Consider the following 22,868-nt stretch of genomic DNA (forward strand, 5'->3'; position numbering starts at 1 on the left):
AAGAAAAAGAATTTTAATACCCTAAGTTTCCTAGCGTGCTCTACCACTAGTAAAACAGATATATGAATAGTCTTAGATCACTATAAATGCAAGTATGAATACTAGGCCAGCTCCTATCTAATATACATGATATGATTAGTTTGGCACGGAGTTTGACTATAATTGGTATTTTGTAGTTGTAGAGAAGGGAGATGGTGCTCAATAAGGAATGCTTTTTGCCTGGTTAGTTATAAGCCACCTGATCATACTTCATCTAGAAATTGATGCAATTATTTATGGATAGTATCTGATCTCTGCTTGAGTCTTCCAAATCTGAACTACTACTTTGCAAAGGCTGATGAGGAAATTGGTTGAGAAGCATCCACTGTTTATGTTCATACATATGATTCACTTCTTAACTGGCTATGCAATATTATCTTTTTCTTTTATTGAGACCCATTTGTATGCTTTTTTGTCTAGATAACATTCACCCATAAATTGGAGACCTTTATTTCTTTTGGTTGAATAAAATTATGATTTTGACAGCTATATCAATTATTTTGCTGAATTGGTTTTTATTTTGCTTTTCTTGACAATTTTTTTCTTGTTAGCTTTTTTTGCGAGGATTTCATGCTCGAGCTTTGGCTCATCCAGGACATTGGCATATCATGACTGGGAGTATTTTTGAAAGGTGCAAAATTATGCTTTATTTTTCAAATCATCATCAAATTTTAAATTTTTTAAGTTGCATTGGATACTATTTGATTGGTGCAGGTATGGCCATGTCAAGGCAAGTAAATTTGCAGCCTATCAACTGCTGAAGGTAGTGGCATATGCAATAATATAGTCCATATTTCTCCTTGAATAGCCTTATTTATACTGGTGCATTTTTCCCCGTATATCATATGTCCATTTTAAATACTCTTTTTTAGAGTAAATGTATCTTAGACGCATAATAGGATTGGATTTGAGGACAGACTTAACAAAGTTATTGCATTGACAGTATTGCAAATAGTCATGTAAATTTTGTGGATCATTCATGGCATTGATCATAAGCTATCCATTCTGGCACTTGGTAGACTTCAATTATATGCAGTATTGGTAATAATTTGCAGTGATTTTTTCCAAGGTTGCACAGGGATGGGGGTACTTGGGAACTTAGGGTACAGGTATGGGTACGGGTAAGGTACAACTATTTTTCAAAATAGGGGAGGGGGTACTTGGGTACGTCAAACATTTTATTATTATAATTGAACATTTATAGAAAATCTGAAATTATGAGTCATGACAATGGTTTCTTAAAACAAGAACAGTGATAAAGTTTGCAAATGTAATGTATTGTTTTCAGTTTCAGATTTGTAATATGTTGTAGTAATAATATATGATAAAATCATAAATGTTTAGATGCATAACAGAGAAGGAAGACTTTAAACATGAACACGAAGATCTTAAATCATATAACAATGACATATTGCAAATGATAAACTTCTGACTTGAACAGTGATACAGTCTGTTAGAGATATCAGATTTCCACAATCCATTGAAATTATTGGTCTGATTTCTGGATTAGATTGTGTTCAATTTTTACCACCAACGTTTGAATCATACTACATGATTCATCATCAGGATGAGAGAGTAGGAGATGCAAAACCAAGTGATACAGTCTATTGTTAATCAGTATTGCATCAAAGTTTCGAACTGATTATGTATTGAATTAACCTTGATAAACAAGCAGCTGATACAAAAGCAAAAAACCAAAACAAAAATCAGAAATCTTAATTGAGGTCCTTAGCCATGATTCTCTCCATTGAATACCCGGTATTTGGATATGTGTACTAGGGGTGTGGGTCCATGTACCCATGCAACCAAGGATTTTTCTAACTTTCTAATCAGTAGGACATGGTCTAGTTTATTGATTTAAATATATTGTCACCTTTTGCTACCGCACACTGACTGACACAGTGCTTGTGTTGCTGTATGGATGCAAGAAAAAGGTTCCAATTGGAGAGGTTTTAGCATATAATGTGAGTGGTTCTGATAACTGAACTTTGCACCCAGCGGACTGTGATTCATCTGTACAAAACATTGTTTTAAAATTCTAGCAAGAAAAGCTATTTTGTCCTTGCAACTGCTCAACTTCTTGAAGAGGATTCTATGAGGAGCATTTCACCTTGTCTTGCAAGGGAATCCAATAGCAATCGATTGAATTGTTTCATAATTTTTTATTCAATTCCTTAGTTTTTGTGTACTTCCTACAGTGAATGCTTTAACTTGCATAGTGAACATAAATATAACAATGAACATATTCAATACAGTAGCCCAGGAACAACACATCAATGTGGCAGAAAGATATAATTTTATTACCAACATGTAATTTGTACAACAAGAAAATCCTTTGGATTCTAATACAAGTCAGAAATATATAACACATGACAATTTGTTAAGAGTACCAACTATCGGTAACTAACAACTATTCGAGAACTACAATCCATTACATTGCCATTTATTTAACAGAACATAATTTATTCTAATTGGCAAAATTACTGCCATCATTAGAGCCCCCCAAAAAGTTGTTGTCTTCTAGATGAAGGAACAAAAATGGAGGTAATGAACTACATCTACTACTGAGAAGCATGGTGAGAGGATGACCCTTGAGTGGTTGAGGACATCAACCTGGATGCAGGAGAAAGTTGTTGACAAAGGAGTTGTAGGTCCCACTTTATACATTCTTCCTCTTGTGCTACCCTCTAGCCTCACCATGTACACAACCTCCATCAAGCCCTTTTTTGTACTCCCTAGGTCTCTGGTTACTATTGTCAAATGTTTCTCCATCTCTTTGAGTTGTATCTCCCTCCCTACTCTAACTGCCTTCTCCCACTCCAGCTGCTCTTCCAAGGCCACTCTTTGATCTGTCTTAGTGATGGTTACACTTTTTTGCATTGACTCCACCGTACAGACTCCTTCAGACACCCACCAAGCCATATGACCCAACCTTTGCCATCTTCTAGCATAGTCTCTTCTATACCATAAAGACCTTCTATTGGTGTTTGGACATTGGGAATAGTTTTCCATTGGGTACTTCCCCTTTGGTGTTGTCCTCGAGTACTTTCCCTCCTGCATTTCCCTTGGGTACCTTCCCTCGGGTACTTTCCCTTGGTCCTTGCCTCAGGTGCTTCCTACAAGTGTTTTCCCTCAAGAAAACTTGGGTGTGCCATTGGGAACATTACATAGTTGTTGCGTGTTCTACTTTGGCTAGTATCCCTGCCTAGGCCTCACTGACTGAGTGGGTTGCCTTCTCCAACTGGAAAAATGTGTCTTGAAACATACTCTCCATACTATGTACGGTGTCTATCATACCGCCTTGCTTCTCCTATGAATGTGTCTTGTGCCTTGCCCCCATCATCTTAAGTGTCTATGTGGTCGGCCACTTGTGTGCTGTGATGTAATGTCCCCATCATAAAATAAATATACTCATTTAATCTTTATAACGGGCCGATTGATTTATTTTATCTCAGATCCATTTTATTTAGTTTTCGTAGTTTGTGTCGCTGTCGGCTAACTTTGTACACCCTCGGAAAGCTTTTCCCGATGGGTATTTAAGCACAGCTTGTAGTCAGTTCGTAGGCATGCTTTTGGATTTTTATATCTCTGTACTGCGGATTCCTGTCGGAGTTCGGCATTGATCGCCATTTTAGAAGTGGAAGACCTTTCTTATTTGGCTCTCTTGGTTTCGGTGGGAATAAACCCTCACCCTATTCCAATCATGTTCTTGGTCTGTATCTGGAAAATTGAGGGACTTAATTGCATAGCTGTTCCTCTTGGTGAATCTGTGGATTTTGTATGATCATCTCTGCATTTTCTAAGTATTGTTGTTCAACATTAATCATTGTAGACTCACCGTACGGCTTCATTTGCATCTCTCAGAATGGTGTACGACCATCAAATCCATCTACTGTTTCATCTCCCTACCATACGGCTTTTAGTCTTTCCTATTTACTACATTGATACTTTGCCAATTCTGTACTTGCTTTCATTCCCGTACAACCTCCTTTAATTCCCGTACGACCTCCTTACCATTGCCGTATAGACATCAATATCACCGTACGACCCTTTTCTTCCTTCCATTCAGACTATCTTCCACCGTACGGCTTATATGTGTGGTTATTACACCGTACGACCATAAAATCTAAACCGTACAAACTCCTATCTTTGCCTTCAACAACATACCGTATGGTCACTCCTGCAGCTTCCAGTATACCATACAGCCTTCTTGTTCATCCTCCTATTCACTCTACAGAATACGTGCTTCAGGCAATCACTAGGGAAACCTGCGTCTTGGTCTTAGGAGGATATCCAGATCGTTACAGTGGTATTAGGGTCTTCGGTCTTGCCAGCCTGTGGACAATGAATGAGAGTTTATAGTCAGAAGAGAAGGACACATTCCGTTGATCGAATGCCTGAGAAATGGGAACCAATCGATGCCAAACTTGTGGCACTTCTGAGGGAACTTGCCCGGAATCAGGCATAGATCATAGATACGCAACGACTCATGGAGGGAACCCTCAAGAAGTTGGCAGAGAACAAAATATCTGGTGAACAAAATGGGCATAGCGCGGATTCAGTATCAGGTGGATTCAGTATCAGGTAAACCACGCCCTCAACCAGCGCGCTCTCGACCTTCCATGCCGACTTTCCCACCACAAACGGAAGCACACCACAGGGAGAGACTACCAACTTTTGAAGAGATAAGAGAGGACTGGAGAAATGCAAACCTTGAAGAGGATATTTCCTACAAAGATTATGTAGATCTGAGGATGAGATACTCGGGAGGTGGAAACAGAGGAGGATATTTTAACGATGATCTCAGGAGAAAATTGAGTAAGGTGAATCTATCTCCTTTTGACGGATCGGGCTCCATCTCAGCACAGGCGTGGGTGATGAAAGCCGATACCTATTTCCAGCTGAATCCTATGCCTAAAGAAGCTATCAAATTCGCCGCATTGCACTTGGAGGGTGTTGCACATGAATGGTGGCACCACGACACTATCACACTAGGGCATGATCAAATAAAAACCTATGCAGAATTTACAGAGAGATTAATAGAACGATTTGATGGAAAAGACCTCGAGCTCAATTTCAAAGATCCAGTGCAATTGAGGCAAACTAGATCGGTAGATCTGTTCATTGCAGAATTTCAGAGACTTTCTATGTTGGTCACGGACATCTCCGAAAGGAGGCGTGTCGTGCTCTTTATGGACGGGTTGCTAGTGTCGTCGGTAAACATTGTGTAGCCGACGGGGTGATTGTCGTCGGTGTTTCTATAGCCGATGGGGTGATTGTCATCGGTGTTTCTGCATTCTGAATGATGTCGTCGGTAAACATTGTGTAGTCAACGGGGTGATTGTCGTTGGTGTTTCTGTATTTTGTAGCCGACATCGTCAGTAAATAGGTTGTAGCGGATATAATGTTGTGGCCGACAGACTCCTTCGGGAAGGTTCGGTGGATAATATTTATACCCCGTCTGGGATCATTGTAAATCATTCATCTGTTGAAGCATAATGTAATGTCTGGCATATGCGAATATAATAAAAGGAGTTCTGCTGTTCGTGTTCATTGTCTATGTGCATTAATTTATTTTACCTGTATGGTAAACATTTGGTGCCGTTACCCTATGAACTTGGAAGGTGGGAGGAATGAAGATTAATGCCAAATCAGCTTAACAAGGATTGAAATAAGGTCAAGGGAAAAGATGGAATCTGTACTACGCAAGAAAATTTAATTTTGGCACAGCAAGCCGAATGCCAAAGGAGATTCCAGAAGATTGCCGATAGAAACTGGAGCACGGAAGACTTGTTGGAGGAAACTCGGCAGTGGGTGGAATTGGTAGAAGAAGCACGGGAGGAGTTTTTGAATTTGTGTTCGCTAAGGGAAGAGAATCCAGAGGGAAGAGCATTGACTCGCACGGCTCGGAGTGCCGACGGAGCAAGAGCGTGGAGTGAACTCTTCGTCCGGGATATACTTCCACAGGGGACAACTTCAGAACACCCTTCTTCACCAAGGTTCGCAACTGTTGAGTCTAACGGTGTGGGAAAATAGTCCGCCGGTGTGGGAGTGCAGTCCGCCGGTGTGGGAGACCAGTCCGCCGGTGTGGGAGTGCAGTCCGCCGGTGTGGGAGAACAGTCTGCCAGTGTGGGAGTGCAGTCCGCCGGTGTGGGAGACCAGTCCGTTGGTGTGGGAGTGCAGACCGCCGGTGTGGGAGTGCATACCACTAGTGTAGGAGTGCAGTTCGCCAGTGTGGGAGACCAGTCTGTTAGTGTGGGAGTGCAATCCGCTGGTGTGGGAGACCAGTTTGCCGGTGTGGGAGTACAAACCGCCGGTGTGGGGTGAAGAGCTCCAGTGTTGCAAGACCGAGTAGTGCCTGTTTACAAAAACCAATTGTGATGGCGGGACCAAAAGAAAAACTGTCGAAGTTCAATGGCAATGGTACGGCTGATCCCATTCGACATTGCAAAACATGTGAAACGATCTGGAAGGCAAATGGGATAACTGATGAAGATGATTGGATGAGGCAATTTTCGGCCACCCTATGGGGCGTAGCAATTGATTGGTTTACTGATACAGATCCACAAAAGCTAAACAGTTGGGATAACATTAAAAAGGAGTTTCTGGTAGAATTTAAACTGTTGCGGGATGATAATGAAATTGTAGCAGAGATCTTCAATACTAAGCAAGGGAAGAATGAAACCGTCTGCGTTTATGCTAGAAAATTAAAAGATTTGATAAATAAAATGGAAAGTAAGCCAACAGACGGACTTTAGAAAAGATGGTTCGTGGAAGGCCTACGATCGAAGTTGCAAAAGAAAATGAAAATTGTGCCGCCGTTGTCATACACAGAAGCTTATAATAGAGCATTGGACCTCGAAAGTGAGCAGAAAACAAAGAAGAACACTAGCTCATCTGATTCTGATGACGACGAGCCTGCCGGAGAAGATAGTAGCGACGATGAAGGTAGTAGCAAGAAGGTCTGCGCCTTACAGAAGGACATGATCCGCATGATGGAGTTTAAAAATATGTAGAAGGAGACAAAGGGTAGTGAGCTGTGGTGCACGGAGTGTAAGACCGATGGTCATACTTAAGGATCTTGTCCAAAGAACCGATTCTGCGATATTTGTCAGATCATGGGCCATTCGACAAAGGAATGTCCCTTTAACATGAAGACCGGAGGATCTCCGCAGGTACTTCTTACATAGGAGGCGTCCTCGTCAGGCAGTAGCGAAAACACCAATAATGCAGGTGCCACATCAAGAGGATACAGGAATAATAGCAGAGGACAAAACAACAATAACAATGTGAACAATAACAATAATAATGGCGGAAGGAGTCGAATTTAGTATGATGCGAACGGACGGCCGATTGTTCAATGCCGAACATGTAATTTGTGGGGTCATTTTGCGCAGGATTGTACAACGGTGAATACACCCAAACTATTATGCAAATGGTGCGGACCCGGCGATCACGAAGATTCCAAGTGTCCAAAATCCGGAGTAAACTTGATCACTGTCGGGACGGATGAGGAAGAGGTGTTGGCGATTACACAGAGGCAAGCAAAAGAATACCCGGACCCCGCTGAGGAAAAGAGGAAATTTGGAGAAGCCTGGGCAGAGATTGAGAAGGCATCATCCGTGGAGACATCTCAGTTAAAAGACATCACCGACACCTTGGCAAGGAACTACGCGGAACAAAACATCGTACGACAGATCTTACAAATGGAGGTACCGGTCAAGATAAGTGACCTTCTCACAATGCCCCAGTTACGGACGGCCATTCTGAATCATACACCGTTTTCGAAAGCAATGGAGGACACAGGAAGGGACAGTAGGGAAGTAACGACAACAGACCCAATGCTGGCACTCACATCCGGATGGCATCTGACGGTCGTCGAGATGGGGATTTTGGGAAATGTTCTGATAGACACAATTGTTAACGGAGGGTCTGGCGTGAATGTGTTGCCAGAGGATACTTGGAAGAAGTTCAAAAAGCCGACGCTGTGGCCACCTACATTTCAATTGCTCACAACAGACCAGCACGGGATCAAACCGTTGGGAACCTTGAGGGCGCAACTGGTAACTATTGGAACACAACCATTTTTATTGGATTTCGTAGCCATTCCATTGAAAAGAAAAGGATATGATGCTATTCTGGGACGTAATTGGTTGGTGCAAGCAAAAGTAAAACATGATTGGAAACGTAATACCCTATCAATGGAGTGTGGAGGCAAAAGATTCATAATTGACCTGCACACACAAATGGTAGGTGAGGAGGTAGCATCGTTAGATTCAGAAGGTGAAGGCGAAAGTGACGATGAAGGAAAGAGGAGAATGGAACCGGACGAAGGAGTATTGACGCTAGGAGGATCGAATGACGACGACCTAGACTTGGTGAATGGCCTTCTCCATTGGCAAATAGAAGACTACGAACTCTTTCCGAGTTGTAATATGTTAAGGGTCTATGAAGGTGAGAAAATAGAGAAAAATGAATGTCCAAGGGAATACAGAGAAGCAGATGAAGCAAATGAGGTTACGGCTGAAGAAGAGGACATACAATACAAACCCAGGAAAAAAAAAAATTCCACCGTCTGGAACACAGTGAACAAACCGCGTGGAAAGAAAGGGTTAAACACACCATAAAATTAGTTGAAGGGTGCTGACAAAAACAAAATAATCTAGATGCGGGACGACCACAAGCATAGTGGACGACAGAGGTGTGACAGAATAGACATAAGGCGTGGCATGACAAACTCAACAGGTTTCAGCCGGGGTAGTTGGTACTCAAGTACGATGGTCAGAATGAAATCAAAGAGGAAAAGTTTAAGGCCATATGGGTTGGACCATATCAGATCCGGGAGGTTGGCGACAACGGAACAATAAAATTGTGGACCTTGGATGGGCAAGAGGTACATCATGCAGTGGATGGATCCAAATTGAAAATATACGGTGCTAGGAAGACTCCGTCGCTGTCGCAGAGTGGCCAAATGACTCCCTCGTCATTGCAGAATGGCGACGCATGGAGGCAAAATTGAGGTGTTGTCCAAAAAAAAAAAATTTGAAAAAAAAAAAAAGTTTGGAAAAAAAAAAAGTGCGGAAGATGCTCCGTGGGCACCTGTCCACGAGAAATGCATTTTTGACGGGCTGCGGGCTTTCCTTTTCCTTCTTGCGCAGGCCTTCTTTCTTTGCAGCGGTAGTCAAAGTTTTTTCTGCTACAGTCTTCCTCCCCTCCACGGACTTTGTTATCCCGTGGCAGCAGCGGTTAAGTTCTGCTCGTTCTTTTGATCTTCGTGGACGGGCTATCTTTGCTGGCGACCTCGCAGGCTCCATGCAGGGTTCCTCCTCCTCTGGGTTAAAGCTCTTGGATCTAGTGGTTTCATGAAAAGCACGAGGCAATGAGCGGAAAAGGTTCTCTGAGATCATTTTAACAAGTTCTTCCTCTGTAGATGCAGGCACATCCCTGGCAGCTGGCAGATTTTCATGCACGGGTAAGACTCCATTGGCAGTGGCAGGCACAGAACCCGGGGACAGCTTATCTCTTCCATATACCGTTCGTATAGCACACTTAGGCTGCGGATGCCACCGGGATCGTGAAGTAATAGAGGGTTCTCTTCATTATTTTCGTTCTTTGCTTCCTTTGATGTCGCGCAAAAGTAATCTCTATTGTTTCACTTGAGGGGCATTGTTATTGGTGCAAGTATGGACGAGAAGCAGGTAACATGCAGGATTAGAGACTCCATAGCTGCATTTCTAGAAGGGGTTTGAGCATAAGCCACATATTGAATAGAAGGCAGTAGGCAGCATAGAAGAAGGATGACAAAAGGTGTTTCCAAAGAAAAAAAAAAAAAAAAAACCGACAGATTCAAATTGTTCAGAATGAGTAACAGATAATGCCAAAGGGAAGGGGAAGTCTTAGCGGTTGCCAGAAAGAGTGTAGAATCGACAGAAAACGACATAAATAGTGTGTTCTGTGCAATTTTGTGTGGGTTACGGAGTGCTAATTTGGTCTTGGCGGCGAGGGGTGTTGCCCCTCGACCCCGTCGAGGGCGTTGCCCCCTGGACCCCAAATCGTTGCGGATATCAGTCGTGGGAGTCTGACCAGTTGAGAAGACTTGGAGCTGTTGCAGATATGGAGTGTGTGTACCAGAGACACTTGGAGCAGGTGTTAGACGTGAGGCTGTCATGGTGGATGCATAGAGAGCTCAAGAGGAGCTGATCATCTAGTTGGAGGCAGTGTAGCGACACTTGGCTCAAGGTACTGAGGAGTTGGAAATAGAGAATGCAACACAAGTAGCTAGCAAGGTCAGCTTGTCTTAGCAGAGGTTACAGATGCAATGGGGTCGGAGACCAGTTTGGTGTAGGCGAAATGAATGTGAAAGTGATATGATAGAAGCAGATTTGTTTTGTTGTATTAGCCCGTTAATGTATTTTGTCTCAAATATTTTGTAATTGTCGTCCGGAGATGACTTTTTCTTTTGGGGGGCATGATGTCGTCGGTGTTTCTGTATTCTGAATGATGTCATCGGTAAACATTGTGTAACTGACGAGGTGATTGTTGTCGGTGTTTCTGTATTCTGTAGCCGACATCGTCGGTAAATAGTTTGTAGCGGATATAATGTTGTGGCCGACAAACTCCTTCAGGAAGGTTCGGTGGATAGTATTTATACCCCGTCTGGGATCATTGTAAATCATTCATTTGATGAAGCATAATGTAATATTTGGCATATGCGAATATAATAAAAGGAGTTCTGCTGTTCGTGTTCATTGTTTGTGTGTATTAATTTATTTTACCCGTACGGTAAACAGGCAGAACCACTGAAGGGTTGGGTGAAGGGATTCAATTTGTCAACCTTGTCGCAAGCAATCAGTAAGGCCTGAATCATGGCATCGTCGTCAGCATCATCTTCATCATCTCGGAGTTACCCACATTTGAAACCATCGGCGTTTCTAAGGGACAAACCTCCACCCAAGAAGCCGTCATTGGATGAAGCATCCCGACAAGAACTCCGAAGGAAAAAGTTGTGTTTCAATTGCAAGGGACCTTGGGAGCCTAGCCACCGATGCCTCCGGAAAGGGAAAATTCATTACATCGAGGTAATGTTTGATGAAGAAGACGAACAAGAGCAAGAGGCAATGCCAGTGGAAGATATCCAACCTAGCGGTGACACCAACATGGCCAACTTAAACTATACGGAGAGGATTGCTGCCTTGGTATAGCGCGAAGGATCCATTGCTTTGGCTGGCAGTCCGAGGTGCATAGTTTTCCGTGTGCGGGGTACCCTTCAGGGACAAAGGGTCACGATGATGTTGGATAGCAGAGCTACATTGAATTTCATAAACTCCTCCTTGGTGAAGCAAAGAAATCTTCCGACGGAGGCACATGCAGGCTTTCAGGTCAAGGTTGTCGGAGGGACGTTCCTGCCCTGCACGCACCTTGTTCCTCAGCTGAGCATCACGATGGTGAATCATACGGTGACAGAGGACTTTTTCATAGTGGACCTCGCTGACATGGAAGTCATTCTTGGCATACAGTGGATGGAGACACTTGATGAGTACACTCAGAGTTTCAAGCGAATGGATTTCACTTTCGTGGTTGACGGAAAGAAGGTGGTCCTCTGAGGGATGGCAAATGAACATCCGAAGGAAGTTTCCATGCATCGGATGCAAGTAGTCTTGCGACACAATGATGTTGAGTGGGCTGCGCATTGTTTTATCTCGGCGGAACCTATGAAGGGGCATCGAACAACTACACAAGATGATGAGCTTCAGGATATTTTAAGTAGGCATAAAAAGCTCTTCATGGATATCCCTCCTGGCATACCACCGCATTGGGGATTTGAGCACACAATAGAGTTGGATTCAGGGGCAAAACTTGTCATAACCACACCGTACCGCCATCCCAAGAAGTTCAAAGATGAGATTGAGCGGATGATTCAAGAGTTGCTTGAGAAGGGATGGATCTGTCCCAGTTCTAGCTCGTTCGCGTCATCTGTGGTGTTGGTCAAGAAGAAGGATGGAACATTGCACATGTGTGTGGAGTATCGCGCACTGAACAAAAGGACAATAAAGAACAGGTACCCCATCCCGAGGATAGATGAGCTGCTAGATGAACTACATGGCGCGATCTATTTTTCAAAAATAGATCTCCATTCCGGATACCATAAGATCTGAATGGGGGAAGCGGATCTGGAGAAAATGGCTTTCCGTTGCCATTACGAACACTATGAGTTTCTGGTCATGCCATTCGGTCTGACCAACGCAACAAACAGTTGCATAAGTATCTATTGGTATTCTTTGACGATCTTCTTATTTATAGCAACGAGGTTTTGAGTATCATGGAGGAACAGTCCCTGTTCGCCAAACAGTCCAAATGTGAGTTTGGGATGACAGAGATATTGTACTTGGGGCATGTCGTCAATCAATACGGGGTTCAAGTGCATCAGGAGAAGATTCAGGCTATCCTCGACTGGCCTCTTCCGAAATCACTCACGGATTTGCGAGGGTTCTTCAGGTTATGCAGTTACTATAGAAGATTTGTCAAAGGTTTTTCTCAGCTTAGTGCGCCTTTAATGGATTTGACGAAGAAAGGGGCTTTCCAGTGTAACGAAGAAGCACAACTCATTTGATAAACTAAAAGAGGCCATGAGCACTTGCTCGGTCCTGGCACTACCTGACTTCACCCGACCGTTCATTTTGGAATGCGACGCGTCCGGGGAGGGCATTGGAGTGGTTCTGATGCAGGACAGACACCCCATCGCCAATGAGAGTAGGAAGCTTACACCAGTAGAACACTTGTATTCTGTTTATGATAAAGAAATGTTGGCCATTGTACATACACTAACCAAGTTCCGACAGTATCTGGTTGGTGCCAAGTTTGTTGTCCGTACGAATCACAATAGTCTGAGGTATTTCCTGGAGTAGTGGGACTTGAACGAACGGCAACAAAAAAGGGTAAGCAAAGTGCAGTCTTTTGATTTTGACATTGAATACGTTAAGGGGAAAAGCAATGTTGTTGTAGATGCCTTGTCCCGAAAACCCACCATCTGCTCGCTAGAACAGATCTCAGCTGAGTGGAAGGCTCGACTGTTGGTAGAATATTCCAAGAATACGTTTGCCTGTGAGATAATGGATGGTCACATCCACGATGATCGATATAGGGTGGTGAATGATATCATCTATTATAAAGGTCGGATCTACCTAGTGCAGGAATCCAAACTGAAGCAGAAGATCCTGAAGGAAGTGCACAACTCCCCTTAGGCTGGACATCCCGGCTTCCTTAAAACCTATAGAAGTATTCGGGAGAGATTCTCATGGAAGGGATTGAAAGGGGACGTGTTGCAGCATGTGAGAGAATGTACTGTTTACCAACAGAACAAATCCGAACACACTCTTCCTGTCGGACTGTTACAGCCTTTGCCGATTCCCAAACATAAGTGGGAAAGTATATCAATGGATTTCATAACAGGACTTCCCAGGGTGAACGATAGGGACTGCATCTTCATTGTAGTTGACAGATTGACAAAGTACGCTCACTTCTTCGCCATCCCCTTGGACCTTCAGGCTGCACACGTCGCCGAACTATTTTTCAGAGAAGTCTTTCGCCTGCATGGGTTACCCGAAACATCATCAGCGATTGGGATGGACACTTCATTAGTATCTTCTGGACAGAACTGTTTAGGATGGCAGGGACTGAATTATCACCAAGCACGAGCTACCACCCACAGACGGATGGCCAAACTGAAATTGTGAACAAATGGCTTGAACGCTACCTATGAAACTATGTCTCGGCTCAGCAACATGCGTGGCTAAAATGGATCCATCTCAGGGAGTATTGCTACAACACCACATATCACATGTCGATCGGGATGGCGCCATTCAAAGCTCTGTACGGGCACGAACCACTCTCCTTCATTGACACAGTTCTAGGTGATAGTCGTGCTCCAAGGGTGAAGGATTGGCTTCAGGAAGGACAGGACAATTTGAGGAGCTTGAAAGAAAACCTGCAGCAGGCACAAATCGACAGGTGTACGCGGACAGACGCCGGATAGAGAGGAGTTTTGAAGTGGGGAATCTGGTCTATCTCCGGCTTCAGCTATACCAATAGTCTTTATTAAAGGAATAGGAAAGGAGAAACTGAAGCCGTGTTTTTATGGTCCCTACCGCGTGATCCATTGCATTGGTGAGGTAGTGTACGAACTAGAACTTCCGGAGGGTAGCCGCATTCACAATGTCTTCCATGTTTCCTGTCTGAAGAAGGCTATAGGGCAAAACGTCACAATCACTACCGACCTTCCGCCACTCAATGAGAAGGGAAACCTCATTCTGGAACAGGCTGAGATTCTCGAAGTGTGTGAAAAGGTCCTACGAAACCGCACCGTGAGGGAGTACTTAGTAGGTTGGCGACATCTATCGCTAGACGATGCAACGTGGGAAGGCGAACACATACTCCAGCACCCGGCATTGCACTTGCTTGAGGACAAGCAAATTTTGGGACAAGAGGACTGTAATGTCCCCGTCATAAAATAAATATACTCATTTAATCTTTGTAATGGGCCAATTGATTTATTTTATCTCGGACCTATTTTATTTAGTTTTAATAGTTTGTGTCGTCGTCGGCTAACTTTGTACACCCTCGGAAAGCTTTTCCCGATGGGTATTTAAGTGCGGCTTGTAGTCAGTTCGTAGGCATGCTTTTGGATTTTTATATCTCTGTACTGCGGATTCCCGTCGGAGTTCGGCATTGATCACCATTTTGGAAGTGGAAGACCTTCCCTATTTGGCTCTCTCAATTTCGGTGGGAATAAACCCTCACCCTATTTCGATCGTGTTCTTGGTCTGTATCTGGCAAATTGAGGGACTTAATTGCGTAGTTGTTCTTGTTGGTGAATCTGTGGATTTTGTATGATCATTTCTGCATTTTCTAAGTATTGTTGTTCAGCATTAAGCATTGTAGACTCACCATACGGCTTCATTTGCATCTCTCAGAATAGTGTACGGCCTTCAAATCCATCTATTGTTTCATCTCCCTACCGTACGGCTTTTAGTCTTTCCTGTTCGGCATTCTTATCCCACCGTACGATTGATAACTCCATACATCACCATACTGCATTGATACTTTGCCAATTCCGAACTTGCTTTCATTCCTATACGGCCTCCTTACCACTGCCGTATAGACATCAATATCACTGTACGACCCTTTTTTTCCTACCATTTAGACTATCTTCCACCGTACGACTTTTATGTGTGGTTATTACACTTTATGGCCATCAAATCTAAACCGTACGGACTCCTATCTCTGCCTTCAACAACATACCATATGGTCACTCCTGTAGCTTCCAGTATACCATACGACCCTCTTGTTCATCCTCCTATTCACTCTACGGAATACGCACTTCAAGCAATCACCAGGGAAACTTGCATCTTGGTCTCAGGAGGGTATCCAGATTGTTACATGTGAGGTGTTGGGCGAACTCCTACTTGTAGTCATTCTTCATAAAGGTAAGAAGTCTCACCTCTTATGTTAAGGCAGGTCTGATTTCCACTTCTCTGGCAAGATCAACCACCCCTCATGCAACTACAACCATGCCTTCTAACTCTACCAAGTATCTCTATATGGAGCTAAGAGAATCTCACGAGTTAGCTTTTGAGACCCAAATGTGGCCGCCATGTACCCTTGTCCCACTTTAACCATTTGTCAACATTCCAAGATGCAAAGAGGCATCTCCTTCATGTGCACAATCCTTAATCTCAATCACCTCTCCGACTGTCTTTGATATCTGCTCCCTTTTGGTAGGCCCTAACTCCTACTCTTTGAGAGGCTTTGTTTGAACAAGACTGTGTTTTGTTTCTACTTCTTGCTAGAAGTGTGTGGCCACTAGTAAGATGGGTTAATGTGGTGGAGTCTTGACAATACCCATATTGGGTTAATGTGGTGGAGTCTTGACAATACCCATATCAAACATATCCAAAAACGTATTGAGTCTTGTATTCGCTTCATTTTCTATTTCCATTTGTTGATGTGAGTTTTATGGCATTACAACATGCAAAACTGAATGCTTAGTATTTTGGAATGAAACACCAAATCTCCAATTCTTTAATGAATAAAGACACTTCTTATGCTAAGATTGTAATGAAAGATCATAAGGTGACTTCAATTTCCTTCTCAAATGTGTATACTCACTTAGCGATATTGATGTGATTTGCTGGAGTCATGAGGGGACTTATGCTATTCACTAAGATTTATCAACTTGATTCAATTGATATGGCTTCACAATGTGTAATGAAAATATTTCAACTTACAAAATGAAACTTGAACTTGCAAATGTAAACTACTTTAACTTTTATATAGTGCAAAGTTTCTACAAATTCTGATCAACTAATACTGAAATAATGATTTTGGTCTTGCTGAAAATCGATCTCCTTCAAGTCTGGGCTGAATGTTATTGTTCAGGAAGTCTGAAATGAATACTGTAAATTATAATTCATCTCTGATCTAAATCGTCAATGAGCGGATTGCTAGAAGAGCAGACTTTGGTAATTGTGTGTCTTCTATCCACAAACTTGTTCCTACTTTATACATAGACCAAGGGTCTTGTCTTTCCATAAGACACATCCCTTCTAGGTCGGCCCTCCATGAATTAATCCCTTTGCATAACAAATCGGCGGCCTTTATCATTTAACAAATAGTTAATTAGAAATCAACTACAATAGTTATTTTAAGAGGCATATAAGTATACCCAATAAAACACCGATCATTTAGAGTGAGAAGTATTTATCATGAGGCAAGTATAAGTGAATTTATATGCATTTTGGATTTGTCTGATCGGGAATATCAGAACATTGATATAATCAAGTTATAAGGATTTAACACTCCCTCTTAATTTGATAATATAAATGAGAGAAACATATCTAGCAACATTGTTTAAGCATAGAATTATACTCTATATCTATCTGATTCTTCCATGCATGAAGTATCATGATAGTTATATAACCAAACTTGTAATATGGATTATCACTAACACTTGTGATAACAATATTTCATGTAATGCAATACATAGGATAAAATCCGGAGAATGATAAAATTCTTCCTTTATCCAAATTGTGACTCATAGGTACTGGCAGGCCTATATCACAATATGATCTTGAGTTACGATCTGTCAGTTCATAGGATAAAATCCGGAGTATGATTAAATTTTTCCTTTATCCATGTTGTGACTCATAGGCATAGAAATGGCTATATCACAATGTAATCTTGAACTCATCTAGATCTGATAGTAGTTCTCTACTGTTCAATACATTATCTAAGAGATCGTCATCTTTCATAATGTCTTTTATACAAGTGTTCATTATCTTAGAGATCGTCACCTCTTAAATAACGAATACAAACGGTGAAGCCCATAACAGTCAATAGCTTGACAATAATAATTTTAACTCAAAATTATTTCATTAATGATTAAAGAATACAAATGTATTATAATTCAACCATACCAAGTCTTTTCCTAAAGTGATCTACCTTCACTCGAGAGAGAGGTTTGGTAAGAATATCTGCTGTCTGATGTGCAGTGCAAATGTTTTCTAATTTTATAGTATTCTTGTCTGCCATATTTCTTACATAATGGTAAGGAATTTCAATATGCTTGGACCTGTCATGAAAAACTGGATTCACAGAAAGCTTGATGAAACTTTGATTATCACAATGAATAATAGTAGGATTCATGCGTTGACCAAATAATCCCACAAGTAACTTTCTAAGCCAAATTGCCTCCCGAGAGGCCATTGCTGTGAAAATGTATTTAGCTTCTATGGAACTCTATGCTACTGATGCCTGCTTTCTGCATACCAAAGATATCATCGTTGAGCCTAAACTAAAGCAACATCTTGAAGTGTTTTTCCTATCAGTAACATTTCCAGCCCAATTTGAGTCTGTCTACCCATGTAGGTCCAAGTCAACTTTCTCATACTTGAGCCCAAGGTTAAGAGTGCCTTGTAAGTATCTCATGATGTGTTTGACTGCAACTAGGCGAATCTCCTTTGGCTTACACATAAATTGACTTAAAGCATTAACAACATAGCAAATATTAGGTCTTGTATTTACCAAGTACATAAGAGACTTAATCATCTGTCTGTAAAGAGTAGAATAAATGGAGGGTGATTTTGCTGCTGCTTCCTTAAGTTTATGTAAATTAGTCTCCATAGGAGAAAACATAGGTCTACAGTTCCACATTCCAAATCATTTGAAGATGTCTAATGTATACTTTCTTTGATCAAGTATGATGCTGTCAGAGTTTTGCCATACTTCTAGTCCTAGAAAGTAATGGAGTCCTAAATCTTTCATTTCAAATTGTCTAATTAGATCTTTCTTGCATTTATCTATAAGATGATCATCAGCAGTTATTAGTAAATCATAAACATATAGTATCAAAATTATCATATCATCTTTATCCTTTTTATAATAGAGATTTGGATCAGCTTCATTCTTGGAGAATTCTAAACTGGAGAGATACTTATAGATTCTTTCACCATGCCCTTGGAGCCTCTTTAAGCCCATAGAGAGCTTTCTTGAGCCCCGAAACAAAGACTTTAGGGTTATGAGTTTCAAATCCTTTAGGTTGTTCCAAATATACCTCTTCTGTAATCTTTCCATTTAGAAATGTTGTTTTTAGATCCATCTAATGTAATTTCCATCCCTTCGATGCTGCAATAGCTAGGATTGCTCTTACAGAGGTGTATCTGTCAATTGGAGCAAAGGTTTCTTCATAATCAATTCCCTCCTTTTGAGAGAATCCTCTGGCTACAAATTTGGCTTTATATTTTTCAATGCTACCATCAACAACATGCTTGATTTTAAATATGTACTTAGAAGAAACAACAGATTAGAGGAGGAGGAGCATAGTGTTGAAGAAGAGGATACGGAATCAGAAGAAGAGGTGAAGGGGGAGGACAGTGAGAAGGTTGAGGAGGAAATGACAGTTACATCGAGGAACCCCAAGAAAAAGAAGGCTGAGGAGGCTTCGCTATTGGAAGAAACAAAAGACCAGACTCCTTTGATCTCGGGCCCTATCCCTACCATTTCTTTGCCGCAGGGGAAGATAATTTCTATGGTGGAAGACAGTGGGGAGGTGGTTTTGAAAGGAGGGGATCGTGGAGAAATTTTAACTCTAAAATGGCGAAAATGGGGATAGTCAGAGAGACGATGAACCCCCAGGTGATGTAGGAAAAAGATGGTAAAGTCCATTTTGATGAACTTCTTGACCCGACTCTTATTGCAATCTCTGACAATGCGAGAGAATATGGGCTCGACTTGCTCAACAACGCTAAAAATAGCATGATAGACAATTTTCGCTCTATCAAATGGCTGTTTCATGAGATAGAAGAACTCAAGGAGAAAGCGAGCCAGAAGGATGACCACATGAGAAGCAGCGATCAGGGACATCATGTTGACCAGGAGGACCGTATCTCAATGTTTGAAAAAAGAGTTTTAAGGATGGAGATTGCTAATCAAAACTTGGCTAATCAGGTGATTGCAACTTTGAACACCCTGAATGAAAACATCAATAGTTTGGGTGATTCTTTGAAGGAAGCTGGCTTTGGCAGGGTAAAAGCAGATAAAGACAATATGGATTGTGGAAAAAATGAGGAAGAAAAGAAAGAGACCAGGGGATCGGCAGATGATTAGAACTAGGATCAAGCGGGTGCGGACAACTGGAAGGCCAATGAAGCTGTAGAGACTCTGCAGGTTCTAGATAGGGAGAACTAATAGGTTTACCTTTCATTTTTGTTTCGCCCTTCTCTAGTGTTACTAGTTTTTACTTCCTGGCCATGGGCTTGTCTTTTGGTTTTGGCTTTTTATAAGTAGATGCAGACTAGCTGGACTTTACTTTTTATTTATATTTCAGTTATTATGTAAAACTTTTGGGTTTTAGGATCCCTATAAAACCTGTTTTACTTAATAAAAAACAAAAAATTTTCCTTCAGGCCTTCTAACAATTTCCCAGATATCATTCTTAATAATGGATTGGTATTCTTCCATTATAACATCCTTCCAAGTTGTATGTTTGATAGCATTTGAAATATTGGTTGGTTCTGATTTAGATAAATCACTCATGTTTGCTGGATAACTAGAAAGTCTTTTTCTTTTTTTGAAGGTTCTAGATGGTGCAACGAAGTCTTGTGCTTCCTCTACAGGCTTAATAGCCCAAAGTGGTTTTTTCTTAGGATTTTTGAGTTTCCTCAAGATTAAGATTTTGAATTTCATCTTCAAATTCTTCAATGTTCTCCCTTTGAAACTCAAATTCATGATTTTCTTTAGCACTAGGTATATATGTAGGATCTTCAGAACTAAGGGCTCTTTTGATTGTTAAATCTTTTTCAAATATTACATCCCTACTAAGTTCAATGTTTGTCTGACTAGGTATGAAAATTCTATATGCCTTAGATGTTTCACTATACCTGACAAAAATACCTTTCCTCTCGGAGGGTTCTAACTTAATTCTCTTTCCTTTTGGAACATGTATGTATACAAGGCACCCAAATATCCTAAGATGGCTTATATTTAGTTTAACCTTAGAAAAGACTTCTTCAAGAGTTTATATCTCTAAGGTGGGAGTGAGGACTTTTATTTTGAATATAGACAACAGTACAAGAGGCTTCTGCCCAAAGATAATATTCTAAATTTTGATCAAATATCATAGCTCTTGCTGCTTCTATAATTGTTCTATTCTTCCTTTTTGCTACCCCGTTTTGCTGTGGGTTATAAGGAACCATATACTCTCTCCTAATTCCCGCTTCTTTACAAAAAACTTTGAAAAAGTCTGAAGTATATTAGCCTCCATTATCAGTCCTAAGAGTTTTAATTTTGTGTCCTGATAAGTTTTTAGTTAAGGTTTTGAATTCTTTAAATCTCTTAAGGATTTCTTCTGATTCTTTATATTTTAAGCAGTAAATCCATGTTTTCCAAGAGCAATCATCTATAAAAAGTATATAGTACCAGAATCCTCCAAGAGAAGGAACAAACATAGGTCCACATAAATCTGAGTGGACTAATTCCAAAATATTGTTAGTTTTTCTAGTGCTATCATGAAATAGACATTTGGTGTTCTTACCCAAAGGACATCCTTTGCATATGCTTGAATGATCTTTATTCAACTTAGGTAAACTAGTAACCATCTTCTCCATAGTTGATAAGGCTTTGAAGTTTAGATGTCCTAACCTTCTATGCCACATTTCGTTTATATCAACAGCTTCACGAATTAAGGCTTGAAAAGGTTCTATGTTTAATTCATACACGTATCCCTTTCTTTGACCAATCAACTTTGATTTCTTAAATGAAGATTTCTTAGACCAGGTCATCACTTTACTGTTTATGAATGCAACATTATGTCCATCATCTTCAAGTGCCGTGACAGAGATTAGATTCCTCTTTATTCTTGGTACATAGAGTACTCTTTTGAGATGGAGAGAAATACCTGATTTCAGTTTCGAGGTGTAATTCCCAATTCCTTTGACTGAATAATTGGAATTATCACCTATCGTAACTTCACCATTAACTTTTGATATTGAGTCTAGAACTTCTTTGTATCTTGTAATGTGTTGAGATGATCCACTATCAATTGCCTATGCTGTGCTTGATACTTCATTTGATAGTGCAGAATACAATACACATTTCTCAAGATCATAGTTTTCTTCTTTCCTAGTAACATTTGTACAGTTTACTTGCTGCTTTGACTTCTCAAGGCAATTAGATCTATAGTGTCCAAATTTTTCACATTTGAAGCATTTTATTTTGGATAAATCTTTCTTAGGTTTGTCATTTCTTTGATTACCCTTCTTGAAGTGCTTCTTCTTACCTTTATAGGAATTTGTGTTGAGAACATGAAGTTCTTCATCTTCAGTTTTCAATTTTCCTCCTTTCTTATGTTTCCTAGATTCTTCTTGAAGGCAATCTCTTTTAAGTCTACTGAAGTCGAGAATATTGTCTTTAGCACTTACTCCTTGTGAGAATGTTTCCCATGAGTTCGGTAACCCATCTATAGCCATAAGTTTGAGCTCTTTGTCTTCAATTATGGTCCATATACTTGCAAGTTCATCTCTTCGACTAGCCACCCTTAGGAAGTATGAATTCATAGATTCTCCCTTCTTTATCTGTAAATGATATAGTTGCCTTTTTAGTGCAAGGTTTCTAGTCGCATTGTTAACCTCATATGCATTTAACAATGCACTCATCATATTATATGTCATCTGATGTTTCATTAGCATAGGTACTATTTCTTTTTTAACCCCATCTAATATGATTTGCATGGCTTTCCTGTTTCCTTTAATCCAGATAGTTTTATGAGGATCAACATCAGGTCACTTGGATTCTTTATCAACAAACTGTATTACATCATTGTCTTCAAGAATCATCATAATTCTGAATTTCCAAGCAACGAAGTGTTCTTTTCCATCAAACCTATCTTTGGGTCTGATTGTGCTAGCCATTGAAGGTAGAAGGAGTTGCTAGAATCTGATTGTCAATTTGCAGAGCCTAGGTTCGATTACCAGAGCTTTGATACCATGTAAAGCTTCTACAAATTCTGATCAACCAATACTGAAATAATGATTTTGGTCTTGCTGAATATCGATCTCCTTCAAGTCTGGGCTGAATGTTATTGTTTAGGAAGTCTGAAATGAATTCTGTAAATTATAATTAATCTCTGATCTAAATTGTCAAGGAGCAGATTGCTAGAAGAGCAGACTTTGGTAATTGTGTGTCTTCTATCCACAAACTTGTTCCTATTTTATACATAGACCAAGGGTCTTGTCTTTCCATAAGACACATCCCTTCTAGGTCGGCCCTCTATGAATTAA

At 40.9% G+C, this 22,868-nt stretch overlaps 1 protein-coding gene across 24 annotated transcripts in view; it reads left to right on the forward strand.

Annotated features, from left to right (window-relative positions):
* LOC149539519 (phytyl ester synthase 2, chloroplastic-like) overlaps positions 1–22,868 on the forward strand; it is a 205,677-nt gene that overhangs the window by 109,202 nt on the left and 73,607 nt on the right. For all 24 annotated transcript variants that reach the window (XR_016356254.1, XM_089800755.1, XM_089800758.1 and 21 more), the window contains 2 exons: positions 591–670; positions 754–802. Coding sequence is in view for 23 of the 24 variants with exons in the window: in XM_089800755.1 (XP_089656881.1) it covers positions 591–670; positions 754–802 (129 nt within the window). In the remaining variant the exon portion in view is untranslated. The remainder of the gene's footprint in view (positions 1–590; positions 671–753; positions 803–22,868) is intronic.

This window comes from Cupressus sempervirens, chromosome 9 (assembly GCF_028749045.1).
Source record: "Cupressus sempervirens isolate cs-2001-9-10 chromosome 9, ASM2874904v1, whole genome shotgun sequence".
NCBI classification, from domain to species: domain Eukaryota; kingdom Viridiplantae; phylum Streptophyta; class Pinopsida; order Cupressales; family Cupressaceae; genus Cupressus; species Cupressus sempervirens.